Source organism: Coregonus clupeaformis, chromosome 31, assembly GCF_020615455.1.
Source record: "Coregonus clupeaformis isolate EN_2021a chromosome 31, ASM2061545v1, whole genome shotgun sequence".
Taxonomy (NCBI): Eukaryota; Metazoa; Chordata; class Actinopteri; order Salmoniformes; family Salmonidae; genus Coregonus; species Coregonus clupeaformis.
In genome coordinates, this window is record NC_059222.1 from 16,646,056 (window position 1) to 16,669,003 (window position 22,948).

At 47.5% G+C, this 22,948-nt stretch overlaps 1 protein-coding gene across 1 annotated transcript in view; it reads left to right on the plus strand.

Moving 5' to 3' along the window:
- Window positions 1–22,948, plus strand: part of camkmt (calmodulin-lysine N-methyltransferase) — a 192,493-nt gene that overhangs the window by 163,919 nt on the left and 5,626 nt on the right. The window contains exon 10 of the mRNA XM_041859027.2: window positions 8,305–8,436. Coding sequence (XP_041714961.2) covers window positions 8,305–8,436 — 132 coding nt within the window. The remainder of the gene's footprint in view (window positions 1–8,304; window positions 8,437–22,948) is intronic.

The window sequence follows — 22,948 nt, forward strand, 5'->3', positions numbered from 1 at the left end:
CAATAAGTGCATCGATGATGTCGTCCCCACAGTGACCGTACGTACATACCCCAACCAGAAGCCATGGATTACAGGAAACATCCGCACTGAGCTAAAGGGTAGAGCTGCCGCTTTCAAGGAACGGGACTCTAACCCGGACGCTTATAAGAAATCCCGCTATGACCTCCGACGAACCATCAAACAGGCAAAGAGTCAATACAGGTCTAAGATTGAATCATACTACACTGGCTCTGACGCTCGTCGGATGTGGCAGGGCTTGAAAACTATTACAGACTACAAAGGGAAGCACAGCCGCGAGCTGCCCAGTGACACAAGCCTACCAGACCGAGCTAAACCACTTCTATGCTCGCTTCGAGGCAAGCAACACTGAAGCATGCATGAGAGCACCAGCTGTTCCGGACGACTATGTGATCACGCTCTCCGTAGCCGATGTGAGTAAGACTTTTAAGCAGGTCAACATTCACAAGGCCGCAGGGGCCAGACGGATTACCAGGACGTGTACTCCGAGCATGTGCTGACCAACTGGCAAGTGTCTTCACTGACATTTTCAACATGTCCCTGACTGAGTCTGTAATACCAACATGTTTCAAGCAGACCACCATAGTCCCCGTGCCCAAGAACTCTAAGATAACCTGCCTAAATGACTACCGACCCGTAGCACTGACGTCTGTAGCCATGAAGTGCTTTGAAAGACTGGTCATGGCTCACATCAACAGCATAATCCCAGAAACCCTAGACCCACTCCAATTTGCATACCGCCCCAACAGATCCACAGATGATGCAATCTCTATCGCACTCCACACTGCCCTTTCCCACCTGGACAAGAGGAACACCTACGTGAGAATGCTATTCATTGACTACAGCTCAGCATTCAACACCATAGTGCCCTCTAAGCTCATCACTAAGCTAAGGATCCTGGGACTAAACACCTCCCTCTGCAACTGGATCCTGGACTTCCTGACGGGCCGCCCCCAGGTGGTAAGGGTAGGTAACAACACATCTGCCACACTGATCCTCAACACGGGGGCCCCTCAGGGGTGCGTGCTCAGTCCCCTCCTGTACTCTCTGTTCACCCATGACTGCATGGCCAGGCACGACTCCAACACCATCATTAAGTTTGCCGACGACACAACAGTGGTAGGCCTGATCACCGACAACGATGAGACAGCCTATAGGGAGGAGGTCAGAGATCTGGCTGTGTGGTGCCAGGACAACAACCTCTCCCTCAACGTGACCAAGACAAAGGGAGATGATTGTGGACTACAGGGAAAAAAAAAGAGGACTGAGCACGCCCCCATTCTCATCGACGGGGCTGTAGTGGAACAGGTTGAGAGCTTCAAGTTCCTTGGTGTCCACATCACCAACGAACTATCATGGTCCAAACACACCAAGACAGTCGTGAAGAGGGCACGACAAAGCCTATTCCCCCTCAGGAGACTAAAAAGATTTGGCATGGGTCCTCAGATCCTCAAAAAATTCTACAGCTGCACCATCGAGAGCATCCTGACTGGTTGCATCACCGCCTGGTATGGCAACTGCTTGGCCTCTGACCGCAAGGCACTACAGAGGGTAGTGCGTACGGCCCAGTACATCACTGGGGCAAAGCTCCCTGCCATCCAGGACCTCTATATCAGGCGGTGTCAGAGGAAGGCCCTCAAAATTGTCAAAGACTCCAGCCACCCTAGTCATAGACTGTTCTCTCTGCTACCGCACGGCAAGCGGTACCGGAGTGCCAAGTCTAGGTCCAAAAGACTTCTCAACAGCTTCTACCCCCAAGCCATAAGACTCCTGAACAGCTAATCATGGCTACCCGGACTATTTGCACTGCCCCCCCACCCCATCCTTTTTACGCTGCTGCTACTCTGTTAAGTAAGTATTTATGCATAGTCACTTTAACTCTACCCACATGTACATATTACCTCAACTACCTCAACTAGCCGGGTGCCCCCGCACATTGACTCTGCAACGGTACCCCCCTGTATATATAGCCTCCCTACTGTCACTTTATTTTACTGTATATATAGCCTCCCTACTGTCACTTTATTTTACTTCTGCTCTTTTTTTCTCAACACTTTTTTTGTTGTTGTTTTATTCTTACTTTTTTGTTTAAAATAAATGCACTGTTGGTTAAGGGCTGTAAGTAAGCATTTCACTGTAATGTCTGCACCTGTTGTATTCGGCGCATGTGACCAATACAATTTGATTTGATTTGATTTGACATCTTCTCAAAACTTTTGACCACGACTGTAGAGCAGGTTTTCATCAAGGATCTCTCTTTACTCCCGAAGCCACTCCTGCGTTGTCTTGGCTGTGTGCTTAGGGTCGTTGTCCTGTTGGAAGGTGAACCTTCACCCCAGTCTGAGGTCCTGAGCGCTCTGGAGCAGGTTTTCATCAAGGGTCACTCTGTACTTTGCTCCTTTCATATTTCCCACGATCCTGACTAGTCTCCCAGTCCCTGCCGCTGAAAAACATCCCCACAGCATGATGCTGCCACCACCATGCTTCACCGTAGGGATGGTGCCAGGATTCCTCCAGACGTGACACTTGGCATTCAGGCCAAAGAGTTCAACCTTGGTTTCATCAGACCAGAGAATCTTGTTTCTCATGGTCTGAGAGTCCTTTGGGTGCCTTTTGGCAAACTCCAAGTGGGCTGTCATGTGCCTTCCGTCTGGCCACTCTACCATAAAGGCCTGATTGGGGGAGTGCTGCAGAGATGGTTGTCCTTCTGGAAGGTTCTCCCATCTCCACAGAGGAACGCTGGAGCTCTGTCAGAGTGACCATCAGGTTTTTGGACACCTCCCTGACCAAGGCCCTTCTCCCCCAATTGCTCAGTTTAGCCGGGCGGCCAGCTCTAGGAAGAGTCTTGGTTGTTCCAAACTTCTTCCATTTAAGAATGATGGAGGCCACTGTGTTCTTGGGGACCTTCAATGCTGCAGACATATTTTGGTACCCTTCCCCAGATCTGTGCCTCGACACAATCCTGTCTCGGAGCTCTACGGACAATTCCTTTGACCTCATGGCTTGGTTTTTGCTCTGACATGCACTGTCATCTGTGTGACCTTATATAGACAGGTGTGTGCCTTTCCAAACCATGTCCAATCAGTTGAATTTACCACAGGTGGACTCCAATAAAGTTGTAGAAACTTCTCAAGGATGATTTATGGAAACAGGATGCACCTGAGCTCAATTTCGAGTCTCTTAGCAAAGGGTCTGAATACTTATGTAAATAAGGTATTTCTGTTTTTTATGTTTAGTACATTTGCAACAATTTCTAAAAACCTGTTTTGGCTTTGTCGTTGTGGGGTATTGTGTGTAGATTGATGAGGGTTTTTATTTATTTAATCCATTTTGGAATAAGGCTGTAACGTAACAAAATGTTGAAAAGGGGAAGGGGTCTGAATACTTTATGAATGCACTGTATGTAATCAACAGGGCCCTAAACCAATCAACTTTTTGGCCTAAATACAAAGCCATTGTCACGCCCTGGCTCTGGGGACACTTGTATGTTGAGCCAGGGTGTGATTTTCATTTGTATTCTATGTGTTCTATTTCTATGTTGGCCAGTGTGGATCTCAATCAGAGGCAACGAGTGTCAGCTGTGGCTGGTTGTCTCTGATTGGGAACCACATTTAAACAGGCTGTTTTCCCACAGTAGTTGTGGGATCTTGTTCCTTTTGGTTTGTGCCGTAGGACTGCACGTATCGTTTGTTGTTTTGTTCGGGTATCACAAATAAAAGAGTATGTTTGCTTTCAACGCTGCGCCTTGGTCCTCCTCTGTTCCCGACGATCGTGACAGAAGATCCCACCAAAACTGGACCAAGCAGCGTGTCCAGGAGCCATCGCCAGGGGAATCTCTAGCGGATCGCCTTTGCAACCTCGACTGGGCCAAGCCAAGTGAAGAGCAGAGAGGTTGGACTTTGGAGCAGTGGGGTGAGAGTCTGGCGAAAAGTATGGAGACCTGGTCCACGGGTAGGAGAGAAGCCCAGAAATGTTTTAGGGGGGGGGCTAACACCGTGGACGACGGGGCAGCAGGAGACCGCGATAAAGCGGCCCAGCGGGTTGGCAGAGGAGGCCGCCAGGTTACGGGGGCCACTGGTCAAAGAGGGGAAGGAAGGTGTAGAGGCACGGCGAGAGGTACTGGGGTGTGTTACCAGTCCGGTCCGGCCCGTTCCAGATCCCTGCATAGGGCCAGTGGTGTGTGTCCCCAGTACGGTCGGTCTGTTCCTGCTCCCCGCACCAAGCCAATGGTGCGCGTCGCCAGCCCGGCCCGTCCTGTGCCTGCTCCCCGCACCAAGCCAATGGTGTCGGCGTCGCCAACCCGGCCCGTCCTGTTCCTGCTCCCCGCACCAAGCCAATGGTGCGGCGTCGCCAACCCGACCCGTCCTGTGCCTTATCCCCGCACCAAGCCAATGGTGCGCGTCGCCACCCGGCCCGTCCTGTTCCTGCTCCCGCACCAAGCCTATGGTGCGCGTCGCCAGACCGGCCCGGCCCGTTCCTGCTCCCCGCACCAGGCCAATGGTGCGGCGTCGCCAACCGGTCCGGCCCGCTCCTGCTTCCCGCACCAAGCCTATGGTGCGCGTTGCCAGCCCGGGCGGCCTGTTCCTGCTTCCCGCACCAGGCCAATGGTGCGCGTCGCCAGCCCGGTCCGGCCCGCTCCTGCTCCCCGCACCAAGCCAATGGTGTGCGTCGCCAGCCCGGTCCGGCCCGCTCCTGCTCCCCGCACCAAGCCAATGGTGCGCGTCGCCAGCCCGGCACGGCCCGTGCCTGTTCCCCGCACCAGGCCAATGTTGCGCGTCGCCAGCCCGGCACGGCCCGTGCCTGTTCCCCGCACCAGGCCAATGGTGCGCGTCGCCAGCCCGGCACGGCCCGTGCCTGTTCCCCGCACCAGGCCAGTGGTGCGCGTCGCCAGCCCGGCACGGCCCGTGCCTGTTCCCCTCACCAAGCCAGTGGTGTGCGTCGTCAGTCCGGCACGGCCCGTGCCTGTTCCACCGGTGCCTGGTCCGGCACCGGTCAGATGCTTCACGCCGGAGCTAGAGCAATCCGCTCCACCAGTGTGCAGTCCAGCTCCGGCCAGCGGGGCCAGACCCGGACCAGGGGTACTTTGGGGGTTGGAGAGGGAGTGGGGATCAGGCCCGAGCCGGATCCGCCGCCAAGGCGGAGTGCCCACCCGGTCCCTCCCCTGTGGTATTTAGTTGGCGCGGTCGGAGTCCGCGCCTTTAGGGGGGGGTACTGTCACGCCCTGGCTCTGGGGACACTTGTATGTTGAGCCAGGGTGTGATTTTCATTTGTATTCTATGTGTTCTATTTCTATGTTGGCCAGTGTGGTTCTCAATCAGAGGCAACGAGTGTCAGCTGTGGCTGGTTGTCTCTGATTGGGAACCACATTTAAACAGGCTGTTTTCCCACAGTAGTTGTGGGATCTTGTTCCTTTTGGTTTGTGCCGTAGGACTGCACGTATCGTTTGTTGTTTTGTTCGGGTATCACAAATAAAAGAGTATGTTTGCTTTCAACGCTGCGCCTTGGTCCTCCTCTGTTCCCGACGATCGTGACAGCCATATGTTTGGGGCAAATCCAACACAACACATCACTGAGTAACTGCCTCCTTATTGTCAAGCATGGTGGTGGCCACATCATGTTATGAATATGCTTGATATCGGCTAAGACTGGAGAGTTTTTCCGGATGAAAAGAAACGGGATAGAGCTAAGCACAAGCAAAATCCTAGAGGAAAACCTTTTTCAGTCGGCAGCAACACCAGGCACTGGGAGAGGATTCACCTTTCAGCAGGACAATAACCTAAAACACAAAGCCAAATCTACACTGGAGTTTCTTACCAAGAATACAGTGAATGTTCCTGAGTGGCCAAGTTACAGTTTTGACTTAAATATGCTTGAAAATCTATGGCAAGACATGAAAATTGTTGTCTAGCCATGATCCCCAACTCTTTGACAGAGCTTGAAGAATTTTGAAAAGAATAATGGGCAAATATTGCACAATACAGGTGTGCAAAGCTCTTATAAGACTTACCCAAGAAGACTCACAGCTGTAGTCACTGCCAAATGTGTTTCTAATATGTATTGACTAAGGGCTGTGAATACTTACTGTATGTAATCAAGGTATATTAGTGTTTTATTTAGGAATCTTTCACTTTGACAGAGTATTTTGTGTAGATCGTTGAAAAAAGACTATTCAATACATTTGACTCAGTTTGTATAACAGTCAAATGTGAAGAAATCCAAGGGGGTGTATACTTTCTATAGGCACTGTAAAATAATATATAATTTACTAAAAATAATGCCATACAGTATAGCTCAGTATATTATTTATTTTATAAAGTCATTATTACTCATCTTTATCAAGGGTGGCAATAATTTCAGACCCCACTGTACATACATACAGTGCCAGAAAGAATTCACACCCCTTGACTTTTTCCGCATTTTGTTGTGTTAAGCCTGAATTAAACATTTATTAAATTGAGATTTTCTGTCATTGGCCTATACACAATACCCCATAATGTCGAAGTGGAATTATGTTTTTAGAAATGTATACAACTTAATTAAAAATGTAAAGCTGAAATGTATATTCAACCCCTTTGTTATGGCAAACCTAAATAAGTGCAGGAGTACAAATGTGCTTAACAAGTCACATAATAAGTTGCATGGACTCACTCTGTGTGCAATAATAGTTTTAATATGACTACCTCATCTCTGTATCCCACACATACAATTATCTGTAAGGTCCCTCAGTCGAGCAGTGAATTTCAAACACAGATTCAACCACAAAGACCAGGGAGCTTTTCCAATGCCTCACAAAGAAGGGCACCTACTGACATTGAGTATCCCTTTGAGCATGGTGAAGTTATTAATTACACTTTGGATGGTGTATCAATACGCCCAGTCACTACAAAGATACAGGTGTCCTTCCTAACTCGGTTGCCGGAGAGGAAGGAAACCACTCCGGGATTTCACCATGAGGCTAATGTTGACTTTAAAACAGTTACAGAGTTTAATGGCTGTGATAGGAGAAAACTGAGGATGGATCAACAACACTAACCTAAGTGACAGAGTGAAAAGAAGGAAGCCTGTACAGAATAAAACATATTTTTAAACATGCATCCTGTTTGCAATGAACATGCATCCTGTTTGCAATAAGGCACTACATTATAACTGCAAAAAATTTGGCTAAGAAATTAACTTTATACTGTATCCTGAATTCAAAGCGTTATGTTTGGTGAAAATCCAACACAAGAATAATGTGCAAATATTGTAATAATCCAGGTATGCAAAGTTCTTAGAGATTTACCCAGAAAGAATCACAGCTGTAGTCGCTGCCAAAGGAGATTCTAACGTATTGACTTGGGTGTGAATACTTATGTCAATTAGGTATTTACCACAGCCACAAGGTCTCCAATTTATAAAATGTATCTTATTAAAATATTATTTTAAACCTAACCTTAACCAAACTGCTTACCTTAAATTTAGACCAAAAAGCACATTTTAGTTTTCATGAATATTTACAATATAGCCAATTTTGACTTTGTGGCTGTGCTATCTAGTGGAAACCTAATTTGACTGGTAAACTCTTTGGTACACTCGCAATGGCTGCCTGGTATTGCAATGCAATAATTTATATGGTAATGTAGAATGTTCATTCAAATTATGTTAACTGATGTGGCTCATGCAATATAATGTATTTTTTGTAATGTCAGTTGAGTTGAATCAACAAATCACAGGACATATTGATGGGTACACTTGCTGCTTTTACTTCTTGGTTTTACTTCCTGCTTTGCTCTTCTGGGTACACTCGCAATGGCCTCCATTCCACCCATTATGCCGTCATTGTCTTGAATGGGGACGCCCGTTCTATTCATTCTATGTATATGGCAGCACATGCAGTCAAGAGCGGAGGAAAGGAGAAAATGTGCGTCTAATTATTATATAAATGTTTTGCTATTCTAACGGTTATTACGGAGACCGCGGTCATTTGGCTGGCCAATTACTGTCATCCAAAATTCCATGACTGTCACAGCCCTAGCAAGCACACACATAAGCAGTTATAAATACGCATTAACCTGATTCAGAAACATACCATTACACACGTAACGTAAAGGTGTACTTTTTAAATACATAGGTTTTTCTATTGTTTTTGAAAAAAAGTGATATACAGTTTATCTCTCTCTCTGTCTCTCTCGCTCTCTCTTTGTGTTCTCTCTCTCTCTTTATCTCTCTCTCTTTCTCTCTCTCTCTCTCTGTCTCTCTTTCTGTCTCTCTCACTCTCTTTATCTCGCTCTCTGTCTCTCTCTGTAGGGTACAGCCCTTGTGTTTGCCCCCACTAGAGGAGACACTCTGGGAGAGTTCTGTCAGCTGGCCGAGGGGGCGGGGCTCCAAGTCTGTCGCTATGAGAAGTATGATGAACAGGTTTGGGATCTCCACTTAAAGGTGAGTGAGACGCCTGGTACTGGATCTAGAGCCCTGTCTGACTTCTTAAAGGGACAGGCCCTGTCCTAACCCGGAAGAGAAATGTATTCTGTCCTCCAAACCCATACAGGGAGGGGTCCCATACAGGGAGGGCTGCTAGCCAACGTTTAATTTTTGCTGCGTTATGCGTTATGAAAGGAACTAGACACGGACATGAATTATCTGTTTAGTGTGCTAACACACTCTTGGCAGTTTGTTGTAACCAAGTATTGGTGCTAAACTGTGTGTTAATGGATGCTAGCATGCTAGTTAGCTATGGCGTCATAGCTAGGCATCGTGGGTTGTTGTGGGTAGTTACTGTAGGTTGGCAGTGTCTTCGGCCGTGCCGGCTGTAGCACGGGCGAGCTAACTAGCCGTTTTTCGAACAGAGTCAGAGTCAACACAGTAGCCATTGTGTGCCGGGTGTAGCACGAAGCTAGCTAGCTAGCCGTTCTTCAAACAAAGTCAACACAGTGGCCATTGCTAGCTACCCAACACGACCAGCTAACTGTACTGTAGTAGCTAAATACAATATACTTGTCCTAGCTAGCCAACGTTTAATCATTGCTGCGTCATGAAAGGAACTTGACACAGACACGAATGATCTGTTTAGTGTGTTATCACACTATTGGTGTGTCTTGGCAGTGTCTTCGGCCGTGCCGGCTGTAGCACGAAGCGAGCTAACTAGCCGTTTTTCGAACAGAGTCAGAGTCAACACAGTAGCCATTGTGTGCCGGGTGTAGCACGAAGCTAGCTAGCTAGCCGTTCTTCAAACAAAGTCAACACAGTGGCCATTGCTAGCTACCCAACACGACCAGCTAACTGTACTGTAGTAGCTAAATACAATATACTTGTCCTAGCTAGCCAACGTTTAATCATTGCTGCGTCATGAAAGGAACTTGACACAGACACGAATGATCTGTTTAGTGTGTTATCACACTATTGGTGGTTTGTTGTGACCAAGTGTTGGTGCTAAACTGTGTGTTACTGGATGCTAGCATGCTAGTTAGCTAGTTAACACACTATTGGTGGTTTGTTGTGACCAAGTGTTGGTGCTAAACTGTGTGTTATTGTTATTGGATGCTAGCATGCTAGTTAGCTATGGTGTCATAGTTAGCTAGCTGAATAAAGTGGGTTGAGTCTATTCCTTTAAACATTGAACCGCTGTGGTTCACAACAATTCTGATTTCTAAAGGTGGAAGTTGGGAGAGTTTTTGCTCGGGTGGTTCAGTGAAACTATTTTAGTTTCTGAGGTAGAAGTTTTTGGTGAGGGAGGCCCTGCTCTCTCCTCTCCCAGATGCTTAGCTCATTTCATTCCGATCTCCTCTGCATTTTTGTAGCCATTTGCTACAGCCTGTCAACTATGCCTCTGCCTATCCCTGTTCTCTCCTCTCTGCACAGGCTACACAAACGCACCACACCGCGTGGCTGCTGCCTCTCTAACCTGGTGGTCCCTGCACGCACCCCACACCTGGAGTTCCAGGTTGCAGGCAGCCTCTGGAACTGCCGTTCTGCTGCCAACAAAGCTGACTTCATCCCAGCCTATGCCAACCTCCAGTCCCTCGACTTCCTGGCGCTGACGGAAACATGGATCACCACTGAAAACACTGCTACTCCTACTGCTCTCTCCTCGTCTGACCATGTGTTCTCGCATACCCCGAGAGCATCTGGTCAGAGGGGGTGGTGGTACAGGAATCCTCATCTCTCCCAAGTGGACATTCTCAATTTTTCCCCTAACCCATCTGTCTATCTCCTCATTTGAATTCCATGCTGTCACAGTCACTAGCCCATTTAAGCTTAATATCCTTGTCATCTATCGCCCTCCAGGTTCCCTTGGAGAGTTCATCAATGAGCTTGACGCCTTGATAAGTTCCTTTCCTGAGGATGGCTCACCCCTCACAGTTTTGGGGGATTTCAACCTCCCTATGTCCACATTTGACTCATTTCTCTCTGCCTCCTTCTTTCCACTCCTCTCCTCTTTTGACCTCACCCTCTCACCGTCCCCCCTACTCACAAGGCAGGCAATACGCTTGACCTCATCTTCACTAGATGCTGCTCCTCTACTAATCTCACTGCAACTCCCCTCCATGTCTCCGACCACTACTTTGTTTCCTTTTCTCTCTCGCTCTCCTCCCACACTACTCACTCTGCCCCTACACAGATGGTAATGCGCCGCCGCAACCTTCGCTCTCTCTCTCCCACTACTCTCTCCTCTTCCATCCTATCATCTCTTCCCTCTGCTCAATCCTTCTCCCTCCAATCTCCTGATTCTGCCTCCTCAACCCTCCTCTCCTCCCTTTCTGCATCCTTTGACTCTCTGTGTCCCCTATCCTCCCGGCCGGCTCGGTCCTCCCCTCCAGCTCCGTGGCTTGATGACTCATTGCGAGCTCACAGAACAGAGCTCCGGGCAGCGGAGCGGAAATGGAAGAAAACTAAACTCCCTGCCGACCTGGCATCTTTTCACTCCCTCCTCTCTACATTTTCTTCATCTGTTTCTGCTGCTAAGGCCACCTTCTACCACTCTAAATTCCAAGCATCTGCCTCTAACCCTAGGAAGCTCTTTGCCACATTTTCCTCCCTCCTGAATCCTCCCCCCTCCTCTCTCTCTGTGGATGACTTCGTCAACCACTTTGAAAAGAAGGTTGACGACATCCGATCCTCGTTTGTTAAGTCTAATGACACTGCTGGTCCTGCTCACACTGCCCTACCCTATGCTTTGACTTCTTTCTCCCCTCTCTCTCCAGATAAAATCCTGCGACTTGTGACTGCAGGCCGCCCAACAACCTGCCCGCTTGACCCCATCCCCTCCTCCCTTCTCCAGACCATCTCCGGTGACCTTCTCCCCCTACCTCACCTCGCTGATCAACTCATCCTTGACCGCTGGCCATGTCCCTTCCGTCTTCAAGAGAGCGAGAGTTGCTCCCCTTCTCAAAAAAACCAACACTCGACCCCACTGATGTCAACAACTACAGACCAGTATCCCTTCTTTCTTTTCTTTCCAAAACTATTGAGCGTGCCGTCTTTAGCCAACTCTCTTGCTATCTCTCTCAGAATGACCTTCTTGACCCAAACCAATCAGGTTTCAGGACTGGTCATTCAACTGAGACTGCTCTTCTCTGTGTCACGGAGACTCTCCGCACTGCTAAAGCTAACTCTCTCTCCTCTGCTCTTGTCCTTCTAGACCTGTCTGCTGCCTTTGATACTGTGAACCATCAGATCCTCCTCTCCACCCTCTCCGAGCTGGGCATCTCCGGCGCGGCTCACTCCTGGATTGCGTCCTACCTGACCGGTCGCTCCTACCAAGTGGCGTGGCGAGAAGCTGTCTCCGCACCACGTGCTCTCACCACTGGTGTCCCCCAGGGCTCAGTTCTAGGCCCTCTCCTTTTCTCCCTATACACCAAGTCACTTGGCTCTGTCATATCCTCACACGGCCTCTCCTATCATTGCTACGCTGACGATACACAACTAATCTTCTCCTTTCCCCCTTCTGATAACCAGGTGGCGAATCGCATCTCTGCATGTCTGGCAGACATATCAGTATGGATGACGGTTCACCACCTCAAGCTGAACCCTGGCAAGACGGAGCTGCTCTTCCTCCCGGGGAAGGACTGCCCGTTCCATGATCTCGCCATCACGGTTGACAACTCCGTTGTGTCCTCCTCCCAGAGTGCGAAGAGCCTTGGCGTGACCCTGGACAACACCCTGTCGTTCTCCGCTAACATCAAGGCGGTGACCCGCTCCTGCAGGTTCATGCTCTACAACATTCGGAGAGTACGACCCTGCCTTACACAGGAAGCGGCACAGGTCCTAATCCAGGCACTTGTCATCTCCCGTCTGGATTACTGCAACTCGCTGTTGGCTGGCCTCCCTGCATGTGCCATTAAACCCCTACAACTCATCCAGAATGCCGCAGCCCGTCTGGTGTTCAACCTTCCCAAGTTCTCTCACGTCACCCCCCTCCTCCGCACACTCCACTGGCTTCCAGTTGAAGCTCGCATCCGTTACAAGACCATGGTGCTTGCCTTTGGAGCAGCGAGGGGAACGGCACCTCTGTACCTTTGGGCTCTGATCAGTCCCTACACCCAAACGAGGGCATTGCGTTCATCCACCTCTGGCCTGCTGGCTCCCTTCCTCTGCGGAAGCATAGCTCCCGCTCAGCCCAGTCAAAACTGTTCGCTGCTCTGGCACCCCAATGGTGGAACAAGCTCCCTCACGACGCCAGGACAGCGGAGTCACTCACCACCTTCCGGAGACATTTGAAACCCCACCTCTTTAAGGAATACCTGGGATAGGATAAAGCAATCCTTCTACCCCCCCACACACACAGCGGAGTCGCTCACCACCTTCCGGAGACATTTGAAACCCCACCTCTTTAAGGAATACCTGGGATAGGATAAAGTAATCCTTCTACCCCCCCTCCCCCCACACACAGCGGAGTCGCTCACCACCTTCCGGAGACATTTGAAACCTCACCTCTTTAAGGAATACCTGGGATAGGGATAAAGTAATCCTTCTACCCTCCCTTACCCCCAACCCACCCCCAAAAAAAAAAAAAAAAACATTGTAAAGTGGTTATCCCACTGGCTATAGTGTGAATGCATCAATTTGTGAGTCGCTCTGGACTAGAGCGTCTGCTAAATGACGTAAATGTGCCCTTGAGCAAGGCACTTAACCCTAATTGCTCCTGTAAGTCGCTCTGGATAAGAGCGTCTGCTAAATGACTAAAATGTAATGTAATGTAAATGAAAACCATCAAGGGAATAGTGCTGTCCAAAGTCTATAAGATGTAGGTAGTCCAGGATCTGAGAAACACTACTTTGTATAGTGCTGTAAAGGCCTTTCACATTGAGAAAGAACAATCTAGTGCAGTTGCTATATAATCTTAGTGAAAGAGGGAGAGAGAAAGAGGCAGTGTTAAGAGCAGCAGTCAGTGTCCAGCTGGTTAATGGAAGGGTGTGGGCGGCGCCTGGCGCGTGGTGGGCATGATGGCAGGCACACTGAGTGGCCCATTCAACTGCCTGGAACCGTCAGTTGAACCGGCCTACTGAAGGGTAAAAGGGTCTGTCAACAGGACTCGCTCTTTCTCCTCTCAGGGGTATTGTATCCTACAATGGAGGTCTGGAGTACCGCTGGTTTTCTGTTATACCTGATAATTTATTGCACCCACCTGGTCTCCCAGGTCTAAATCAGTCCCTGATTAGAGCAGTGGAACTGGCTTTGAGGTCCACTGAATGAGTGATTGAGCTGCAGCCTTTTGAGCTCCCACCATTCTGCTGGGCTGTGGGCGACCAAGGACTGAAAATAATAATAATGTATTGGGTTTATTTAGCGCCTTTCTACATACTGAGGTACTCATAGTGATTTACATACAGTAGTAAGAGGGAAGGTTTGAAAAAGTGTGGCAGTCTGTGAGGTTACCTAGGCCATGAGAATGTCATTTATACTAATGGAGAATGGAGCTATATACAGGGAGTACAAGTACCAGATCAATGTGCAGAGGTATGAGGTATTTGAGGTAAATATGTACATAAAGGCAGAGTAAGATAGTCCCGTGTAGCTCAGATGGTAGAGCATGGCACTTGCAATGCCAGGGTTGTGGGTTCGATTCCCACGGGGGGGCAGTATAATTTTTATTTATTTTTATGTATGCACTCACTAACTGTAAGTCGCTCTGGATAAGAGCATCGGCTAAATGACTAAAATGTAAAAATGTAAAATGTAGTTCAGTAGAGATTGAATGTGGTTGTGGTTAAAGCTTAGACACACCGGTAGGATTGTCAAACGTTTGCCTGCCGACAGTACTTAGCACCTCTGAACCGAGTGTCGGCAGTCAATCTCTTTTGTGTTCACACAGCAAAGACCAAGTCGTCAGCCACTCAGCGTTGTTCAAATACTCCAAATCAGTTGGTGGCAGTAGCATTGTTTAGCAATGCATGTCAGTGTGTGTTACTTATGGTCTAGATTCCCATGTTAGCTTGCTGCGCTAATGTTGCTATTTTGCAGAAAGCCCTTGTTGATACTAGCCAAATGGCCACAGCTGGATAACTACCTAGTAAGATGACAAAGAAACAATTTAATTCACTCTCCATAATCCCATAGCCAAATGTTTAGCTAGCTAGCTAATGTTAGCATATTCGTTAGCTTGCACAACATAGCTAGCTAGCTAAGGACACTGCACTAACTTGGGAGTTTACACAGGCAGCTGTTTCATCTACAGTGGTTAGCTAGCTTGGAGGAAGTATTTAGTGTTGTGTGCATTGCGTCTGTGCACTTAGCTAGCTACCATCCCATAGCCTACATTGCATATGAAGTGTGACTAGCTAATCCCTGGATGTACGGATAAAATGCCCTCTTTTTGTCTTTTTTGTTGTTGTTGTCTCCCCCACATGGGGGTTTGTGCTCTCTGATTGGCTGAAAGTCAAGTTGTTGGCCACTGATGAGCATTGCGATTCTACAAGTAGAAACGGTAGGTTCGTTGCTACCAGGTCAGGACGCAGCAGGTACAGCATTTGTTCTAGCAAGAGAAGGAACGACTTCCCACTGTGATAAACTGGCAAAACATCAGTATAGAGACAAAGTGGAGTCGCAATTCAACGGCTCAGACACGAGACGTATGTGGCAGGGTCTACAGACAATCACGGACTACAAAAGGAAAACCAGCCACGTCGCCGACACCGACGTCTCGCTTCCAGACAAGCTAAACACCTTCTTTGCCCGCTTTGAGGATAACACAGTGCCACTGACGAGGCCCACTACCAAGGACTTTGGCCTCTCCTTCTCCGTGGCCGACGTGAGTAAGACATTTAAGCATGTTCACCCCCGCAAGGCTGCCGGCCCAGACGGCATCCCTAGCCGCGTCCTCAGAGCATGCGCAGACCAGCTGGCTGGTGTGTTTACGGACATATTCAATCTCTCCCTTTCCCAGTCTGCTGTTCCCACATGCTTCAAGATGGCCACCATTGTTCCTGTACCCAAGAAAGCAAAGGTAACTGAACTAAATGACTATCGCCCGTAGCACTCACCTCTGTCATCATGAAGTGCTTTGAGAGACTAGTCAAGGATCATATCACCTCTACCTTACCTGTCACCCTAGACCCACTTCAATTTGCTTACCGCCCCAATAGATCCACAGACGATGCAATCGCCATCACACTGCACACTGCCCTATCCCATCTGGACAAGAGGAATACCTATGTAAGAATGCTGTTCATTGACTATAGCTCAGCATTCAACACCATAGTACCCTTCAAGCTCATCATTAAGCTCGAGGCCCTGGGTCTGAACCCCGCCCTGTGCAACTGAGTCCTGGACTTCCTGACGGGCCGCCCCCCAGGTGGTGAAGGTAGGAAACAACATCTCCACTTCGCTGATCCTCAGCACTGGGGCCCCTCAAGGGTGCGTGCTCAGCCCCCTCCTGTACTCCCTGTTCACCCATGACTGCGTGGCCAAGCACGCCTCCAATTCAATCATCAATTATGCAGACGACGCAACAGTAGTAGGCTTGATTACCAACAATGACGAGACCGCGTACAGGGAGGAGGTGAGGGCTCTGGGAGTGTGGTGCCAGGAAAATAACCTCTCACTCATCGTCAACAAAACAAAGGAGATGATCGTGGACTTCAGGAAACAGCAGAGGGTGCACCCCCCTAGCCACATCGACGGGACTGAAGTGGAGAAGGTGGAAAGCTTCAAGTTCCTTGGCGTACACATCACTGACAAACTGAAATGGTCCACTCACGCAGACAGTGTGGTGAAGAAGGCGCAACAGAGCCTCTTCAACCTCAGGAGGCTGAAGAAATTTGGCTTGGCACCTAAAACCCTCACAAACTTTTACAGATGCACAATTGAGAGCATCCTGTCGGGCTGTATCACTGCCTGGTACGGAAACTGCACCGCCCGCAACCGCAGGGCTCTCCAGAGGGTGGTGCGGTCTGCCGAACGCATTACCGGGGGCAAACTACCCGCCCTCCAAGACACCTACAGCACCCGATGTCACAGGAAGGCCAAAAAGATCATCAAGGACATCAACCACCCGAGCCACTGCCTGTTCACCCCGCTATCATCCAGAAGGCGAGGTCAGTACAGGTGCATCAAAGCTGGGACCGGGAGAATGAAAAACAGCTTCTATCTCAAGGCCATCAGACTGTTAAATAGCCATCACTAGCACATTAGAGGCTGCTGCTGCCTATTGAAATCACTGGCCACTTTAAGAAATGGAACACTAGTCACTTTAATAATGTTTACATATCTTGCACTACTCCCATCCTAACTGCTGACCCCTGACCCCAGTCCCACCTAGAGGTCAGTCCCAGGACCAGGCGGCTATGTACAGTGGGGAGAACAAGTATTTGATACACTGACGATTTTGCAGGTTTTCCTACTTACAAAGCATGTAGAGGTCTGTAATTTTTATCATAGGTACACTTCAACTGTGAGAGACGGAATCTAAAACAAAAATCCAGAAAATCATATTGTATGATTTTAAAGTAATGAATTTGCATTTTATTGCATGACATAAGTATTTGATACATCAGAAAAGCAGAACTTAATATTTGGTGCAGAAACCTTTGTTTGCAATTACAGAGATCATACGTTTCCTGTAAGTCTTGACCAGGTTTGCACACACTGCAGCAGGGATTTTGGCCCACTCCTCCATACAGACCTTCTCCAGATCCTTCAGGTTTCGGGGCTGTCGCTGGACAATACGGACTTTCAGCTCCCTCCAAAGATGTTCTATTGGGTTCAGGTCTGGAGACTGGCTAGGCCACTCCAGGACCTTGAGAAGCTTCTTACGGAGCCACTCCTTAGTTGCCCTGGCTGTGTGTTTTGGGTCGTTGTCATGCTGGAAGACCCAGCCACGACCCATCTTCAATGCTCTTACTGAGGGAAGGAGGTTGTTGGCCAAGATCTTGCGATACATGGCCCCATCCATCCTCCCCTCAATACGGTGCAGTCGTCCTGTCCCCTTTGCAGACAAGCATCCCCAAAGAATGATGTTTCCACCTCCATGCTTCATGGTTGGGATGGTGTTCTTGGGGTTGTACTCATCCTTCTTCTTCCTCCAAATACGGCGAGTGGAGTTTAGACCAAAAAGCTCTATTTTTGTCTCTTGAGCAGGGGGACCTTGCGTGCGCTGCAGGATTTTAATCCATGACGGCATAGTGTGTTACTAATGGTTTTCTTTGCAACTGTGGTCCCAGCTCTCTTCAGGTCATTGACCATGTCCTGCCGTGTAGTTCTGGGCTGATCCCTCACCTTCCTCATGATCATTGATGCCCCACAAGGTGAGATCTTGCATGGAGCCCCAGACCGAGGGTGATTGACCGTCATCTTGAACTTCTTCCATTTTCTAATAATTGCGCCAACAGTTGTTGCCTTCTCACCAAGCTGCTTGCCTATTGTCCTGTAGCCCATCCCAGCCTTGTGCAGGTCTACAATTGTATCCCTGATGTCCTTACACAGCTCTCTGGTCTTGGCCATTGTGGAGAGGTTGGAGTCTGTTTGAGTGTGTGGACAGGTTTCTTTTATACAGGTAACGAGTTCAAACAGGTGCAGTTAATACAGGTAATGAGTGGAGAACATGAGGGCTTCTTAAAGAAAAACTAACAGGTCTGTGAGAGCCAGAATTCTTACTGGTTGGTAGGTGATCAAATACTTATGTCATGCAATAAAATGCAAATGAATTACTTAAAAATCATACAATGTGATTTTCTGGATATTTGTTTTAGATTCCGTCTCTCACAGTTGAAGTGTACCTATGATAAAAATTACAGACCTCTACGTGCTTTGTAAGTAGGATAACCTGCAAAATTGGCAGTGTATCAAATACTTGTTCTCCCCACTGTATATACTGTATTCTATTCTATAATATTCTACTGTATCTTAGTCCATGCCGCTCTGTCATTGCTTGTCCATATATGTATTCTTAAATTCCATTCCTTACTAGATTACTTGTTAGATATTACTGCACCGTCGGAGCTAGAAGCACAAGCATTTCGCTACACCCGCAATAACATCTGCTAAACACGTGTATGTGACAAATAACATTTGATTTGATTTGATAATTACCTACCGGAAGTCTATCGGCAGTGAGATTCTTGGTGTGTTTCATGCTTTAGACGGTTAAGGTGTGTTGTCTTAGTCCCAGTGGTGTAAAGTACTTAAGTAAAAATACTTTAAAGTACTACTTAAGTAGTTTTTTGGGGTATCTGTACTTTACTTTACTATTTATATTTTTGACAACTTTTACTTTTACTTCACTACATTCCTAAAGGAAATTATGTACTTTTCCCTGACACCCAAAAGTACTCGTTACATTTTGAGTGCTTAGCAGGACAGAAATGGTCCAATTCACGCACTTATTAAGAGAACGTCCCTGGTCATCTCTACTGCCTCTGATCTGGCAACTCACTAAACACAAATACTTTGGTTCTGAATGATGTCTGAGTGTTGGAGTGTGCCCCTGGCTATCCATAAATTAAATTAAATAAAAAAAATGGTTTGCTTAATATAAGACATTTTAAATGATTTATACTTTTACTTTTACTTTTGATACTTATGTACATTTTTGCAATTACATTTACTTTTGATACTTAAGTATATTTAAAACCAAATACTTGTAGACTTTTACTCAAGTAGTGTTTTACTGGATGACTTTCACTTTTACTTGAGTCATTTTCTATTAAGGTATCTTTACTTTTACTCAAGTATGACAATTGGGTACTTTTTCCATCACTGCTTAGTCCCTATAGCGTCATGGCAGCTGATAATTGTATAGAGAGACAGACCGACAGACAGACAGACAGACAGTAGAATATAAAGTGGCACTTAGAGCCCATTCGTCGATGGATTAGCCAGCAGGGTGGGGCGGGGTCAGGTTTCTCTACAATTAGCCGCCTGGTCCTGGGACTGACCTCTAGGTGGGACTGGGGTCAGGGGTCAGCAGTTAGGATGGGAGGATGCAACATGACAGAATGTTCAGGTAATGACCATGTTGTCAGGTGGGATGGGATAGTTAGAATAGCAGGCAGCCAGTATCAGACAGGTCACCCGTGATATAAGTCAGTATTTGACATCCATCCATGTCTGAGGACGTCGGGAGATGATGTGGAAACCGGCCACTAGGGGCAACAGTGAGTGCTGTTACCTTCAAGTAGGTTTTGGTTTTGCTAGGGCGTTGTGGACGGGGATGGCGGATGGGCATAAGCATCTGCCTCTAGTTCCAAAGGAATCCAGTGATAAAGTTGTTTTTTATATTTTTGTTTTAAGCCTAGCCCAAACCTTAACCATTACTTTAACCATTCGGAGTTAATGCCTAACCTTAAGAATTCGGAGTGAGTTAATGGCTAAACTTAACCTTGAAACGATACAGAGAAGTAACCAAACACTTCGAAATTTGAGGTTTGGATCAACTTCGAAATGTGATGTTTGAGAAACATTTTCACATGAGACTGAGAGCTTGTTGGCCAGTATATAAGGTGCCTCCCATCATAACATAACACTAGTATTTACGTTGAATGTCCTCTATTAGCCAGTAGATTCTCAGGTGTCCAAGGAACTCTTAACACACTCTTATTTTGTTATTTTCTTGGCACGCACGCATGCGCTTACGACCACACACACACACATACATACATACACACATACGCACACACACACACACACACACACAGTCTGTCTCTCTCTCCACCACCTCCTCTTCATTGTGCCCTTGATGTACCTGAAGTCTGCTGCGGTCTTTGTTGGAGCCGGACCACCTACAGTGTCTCTGTGTAGATAATGATGGGAGACCAGAGGGGACGGGATAGCTGAGTCAAGTGTCCCACTACCATGGTCTTTGTGCAATTACACAGAGGTGTGTGTGTGTGTGTTTCTCTGTGCGTGCATGCATGCGTGCATGTGTGCATGCATCATAAGACCAACACACACACACACACACAGGGTCAGCTGCTGTGTGTGGATATCGCGGTAGGTTGAAGTGGCCTCATCATATCAGAAAGTGATTAATTCTCCTCTGCTTATCTTCTGATGAACATTCTGCCCCCTGTGTGTCAGCTGATCTATGTGCACGCAGGACACACATCACACACACCACTAAGACGTCTATCACACCCAGCAGATGACTTCACCACACACACACACACTCACAGAGAGAAAGGCAGACAAACACACTCTTAGACTCGCATGCACGCAGACTCACGCACACACAAACACCGTAAGATACACAACCTACTGGGAGGAGGAGGTCAGAGACATGGCAGTGTGGTGCCAGGACAACAACCTCTCCCTCAACATCAGTAAGACCACGGAGCTGATCGTGGACTACAGGAGAAAAAGGGGAGGTTACACCCCCATCATCCACATCAACGGGGCTGTAGTGGAGCAGGTCGAGAGCTTTAGGTTCTTTGGCGTCCACATCACTAAGGACTTAATACTGTTCACTCTGCTACCGTCCGGCAAACGGTACCAGAGCATCGGCTCTCAGAACAACAGCTTCTACCCCCAAGCCATAAGACTGCTAAATAGTCAATTAATGGTACCCAAACTATCTGCACTGACCCTACGCACACTCACTAGACTATATATACACACTCACATACACTACATTGTCACTCCCACACACATACAGTGGGGAAAAAAAGTATTTAGTCAGCCACCAATTGTGCAAGTTCTCCCACTTAAAAAGATTATGAGAGGCCTGTAATTTTCATCATAGGTACACGTCAACTATGACAGACAAATTGAGGAAAAAAAATCCAGAAAATCATATTGTAGGATTTTTAATGAATTTATTTGCAAATGATGGTGGAAAATAAGTATTTGGTCACCTACAAACAAGCAAGATTTCTGGCTCTCACAGACCTGTAACTTCTTCTTTAAGAGGCTCCTCTGTCCTCCACTCGTTACCTGTATTAATGGCACCTGTTTGAACTTGTTATCAGTATAAAAGACACCTGTCCACAACCTCAAACAGTCACACTCCAAACTCCACTATGGCCAAGACCAAAGAGCTGTCAAAGGACACCAGAAACAAAATTGTAGACCTGCACCAGGCTGGGAAGACTGAATCTGCAATAGGTAAGCAGCTTGGTTTGAAGAAATCAACTGTGGGAGCAATTATTAGGAAATGGAAGACATACAAGACCACTGATAATCTCCCTCGATCTGGGGCTCCACGCAAGATCTCACACCGTGGGGTCAAAATGATCACAAGAACGGTGAGCAAAAATCCCAGAACCACACGGGGGGACCTAGTGAATGACCTGCAGAGAGCTGGGACCAAAGTAACAAAGCCTACCATCAGTAACACACTACGCCGCCAGGGACTCAAATCCTGCAGTGCTAGACGTGTCCCCTGCTTAAGCCAGTACATGTCGAGGCCCATCTGAAGTTTGCTAGAGTGCATTTGGATGATCCAGAAGAGGATTGGGAGAATGTCATATGGTCAGATGAAACCAAAATATAACTTTTTGGTAAAAACTCAACTTGTCGTGTTTGGAAGACGAAGAATGCTGAGTTGCATCCAAAGAACACCATACCTACTGTGAAGCATGCGGGTGGAAACATCATGCTTTGGGGCTGTTTTTCTGCAAAGGGACCAGGACGACTGATCCGTGTAAAGGAAAGAATGAATGGGGCTATGTATCGTGAGATTTTGAGTGAAAACCTCCTTCCATCAGCAAGGGCATTGAAGATGAAACGTGGCTGGGTCTTTCAGCATGACAATGATCCAAAACACACCGCCCGGGCAACGAAGGAGTGGCTTCGTAAGAAGCATTTCAAGGTCCTGGAGTGGCCTAGCCAGTCTCCAGATCTCAACCCCATAGAAAATCTTTGGAAGGAGTTGAAAGTCCGTGTTGCCCAGCGACAGCCCCAAAACATCATTGCTCTAGAGGAGATCTGCATGGAGGAATGGGCCAAAATACCAGCAACAGTGTGTGAAAACCTTGTGAAGACTTACAGAAAACGTTTGACCTGTGTCATTGCCAACAAAGGGTATATAACAAAGTATTGAGAAACTTTTGTTATTGACCAAATACTTATTTTCCACCATAATTTGCAAATAAATCCATTAAAAATCCTACAACGTGATTTTCTGGATTTTTTTTCCTCATTTTGTCTGTCATAGTTGACGTGTACCTATGATGAAAATTACAGGCCTCTCTCATCTTTTTAAGTGGGAGAACTTGCACAATTGGTGGCTGACTAAATACTTTTTTGCCCCACTGTACACTACATACGCAGACCGACACAACACAAACATACACTTTACGCACACACACACACACTTTTACACTCATCATATGCTGCTGCTACTCTGTTCTTTATTTTACTCTTATAATTATCTATCCTAATGCCTAGACACTTTACATTTTAGTCATTTAGCAGACGCTCTTATCCAGAGCGACTTACAGTTAGTGAGTGCATACATTTTCATACTTGTCCCCTGTGGGAATCGAACCCACAACCCTGGTGTTGCAAGCGCCATGCTCTA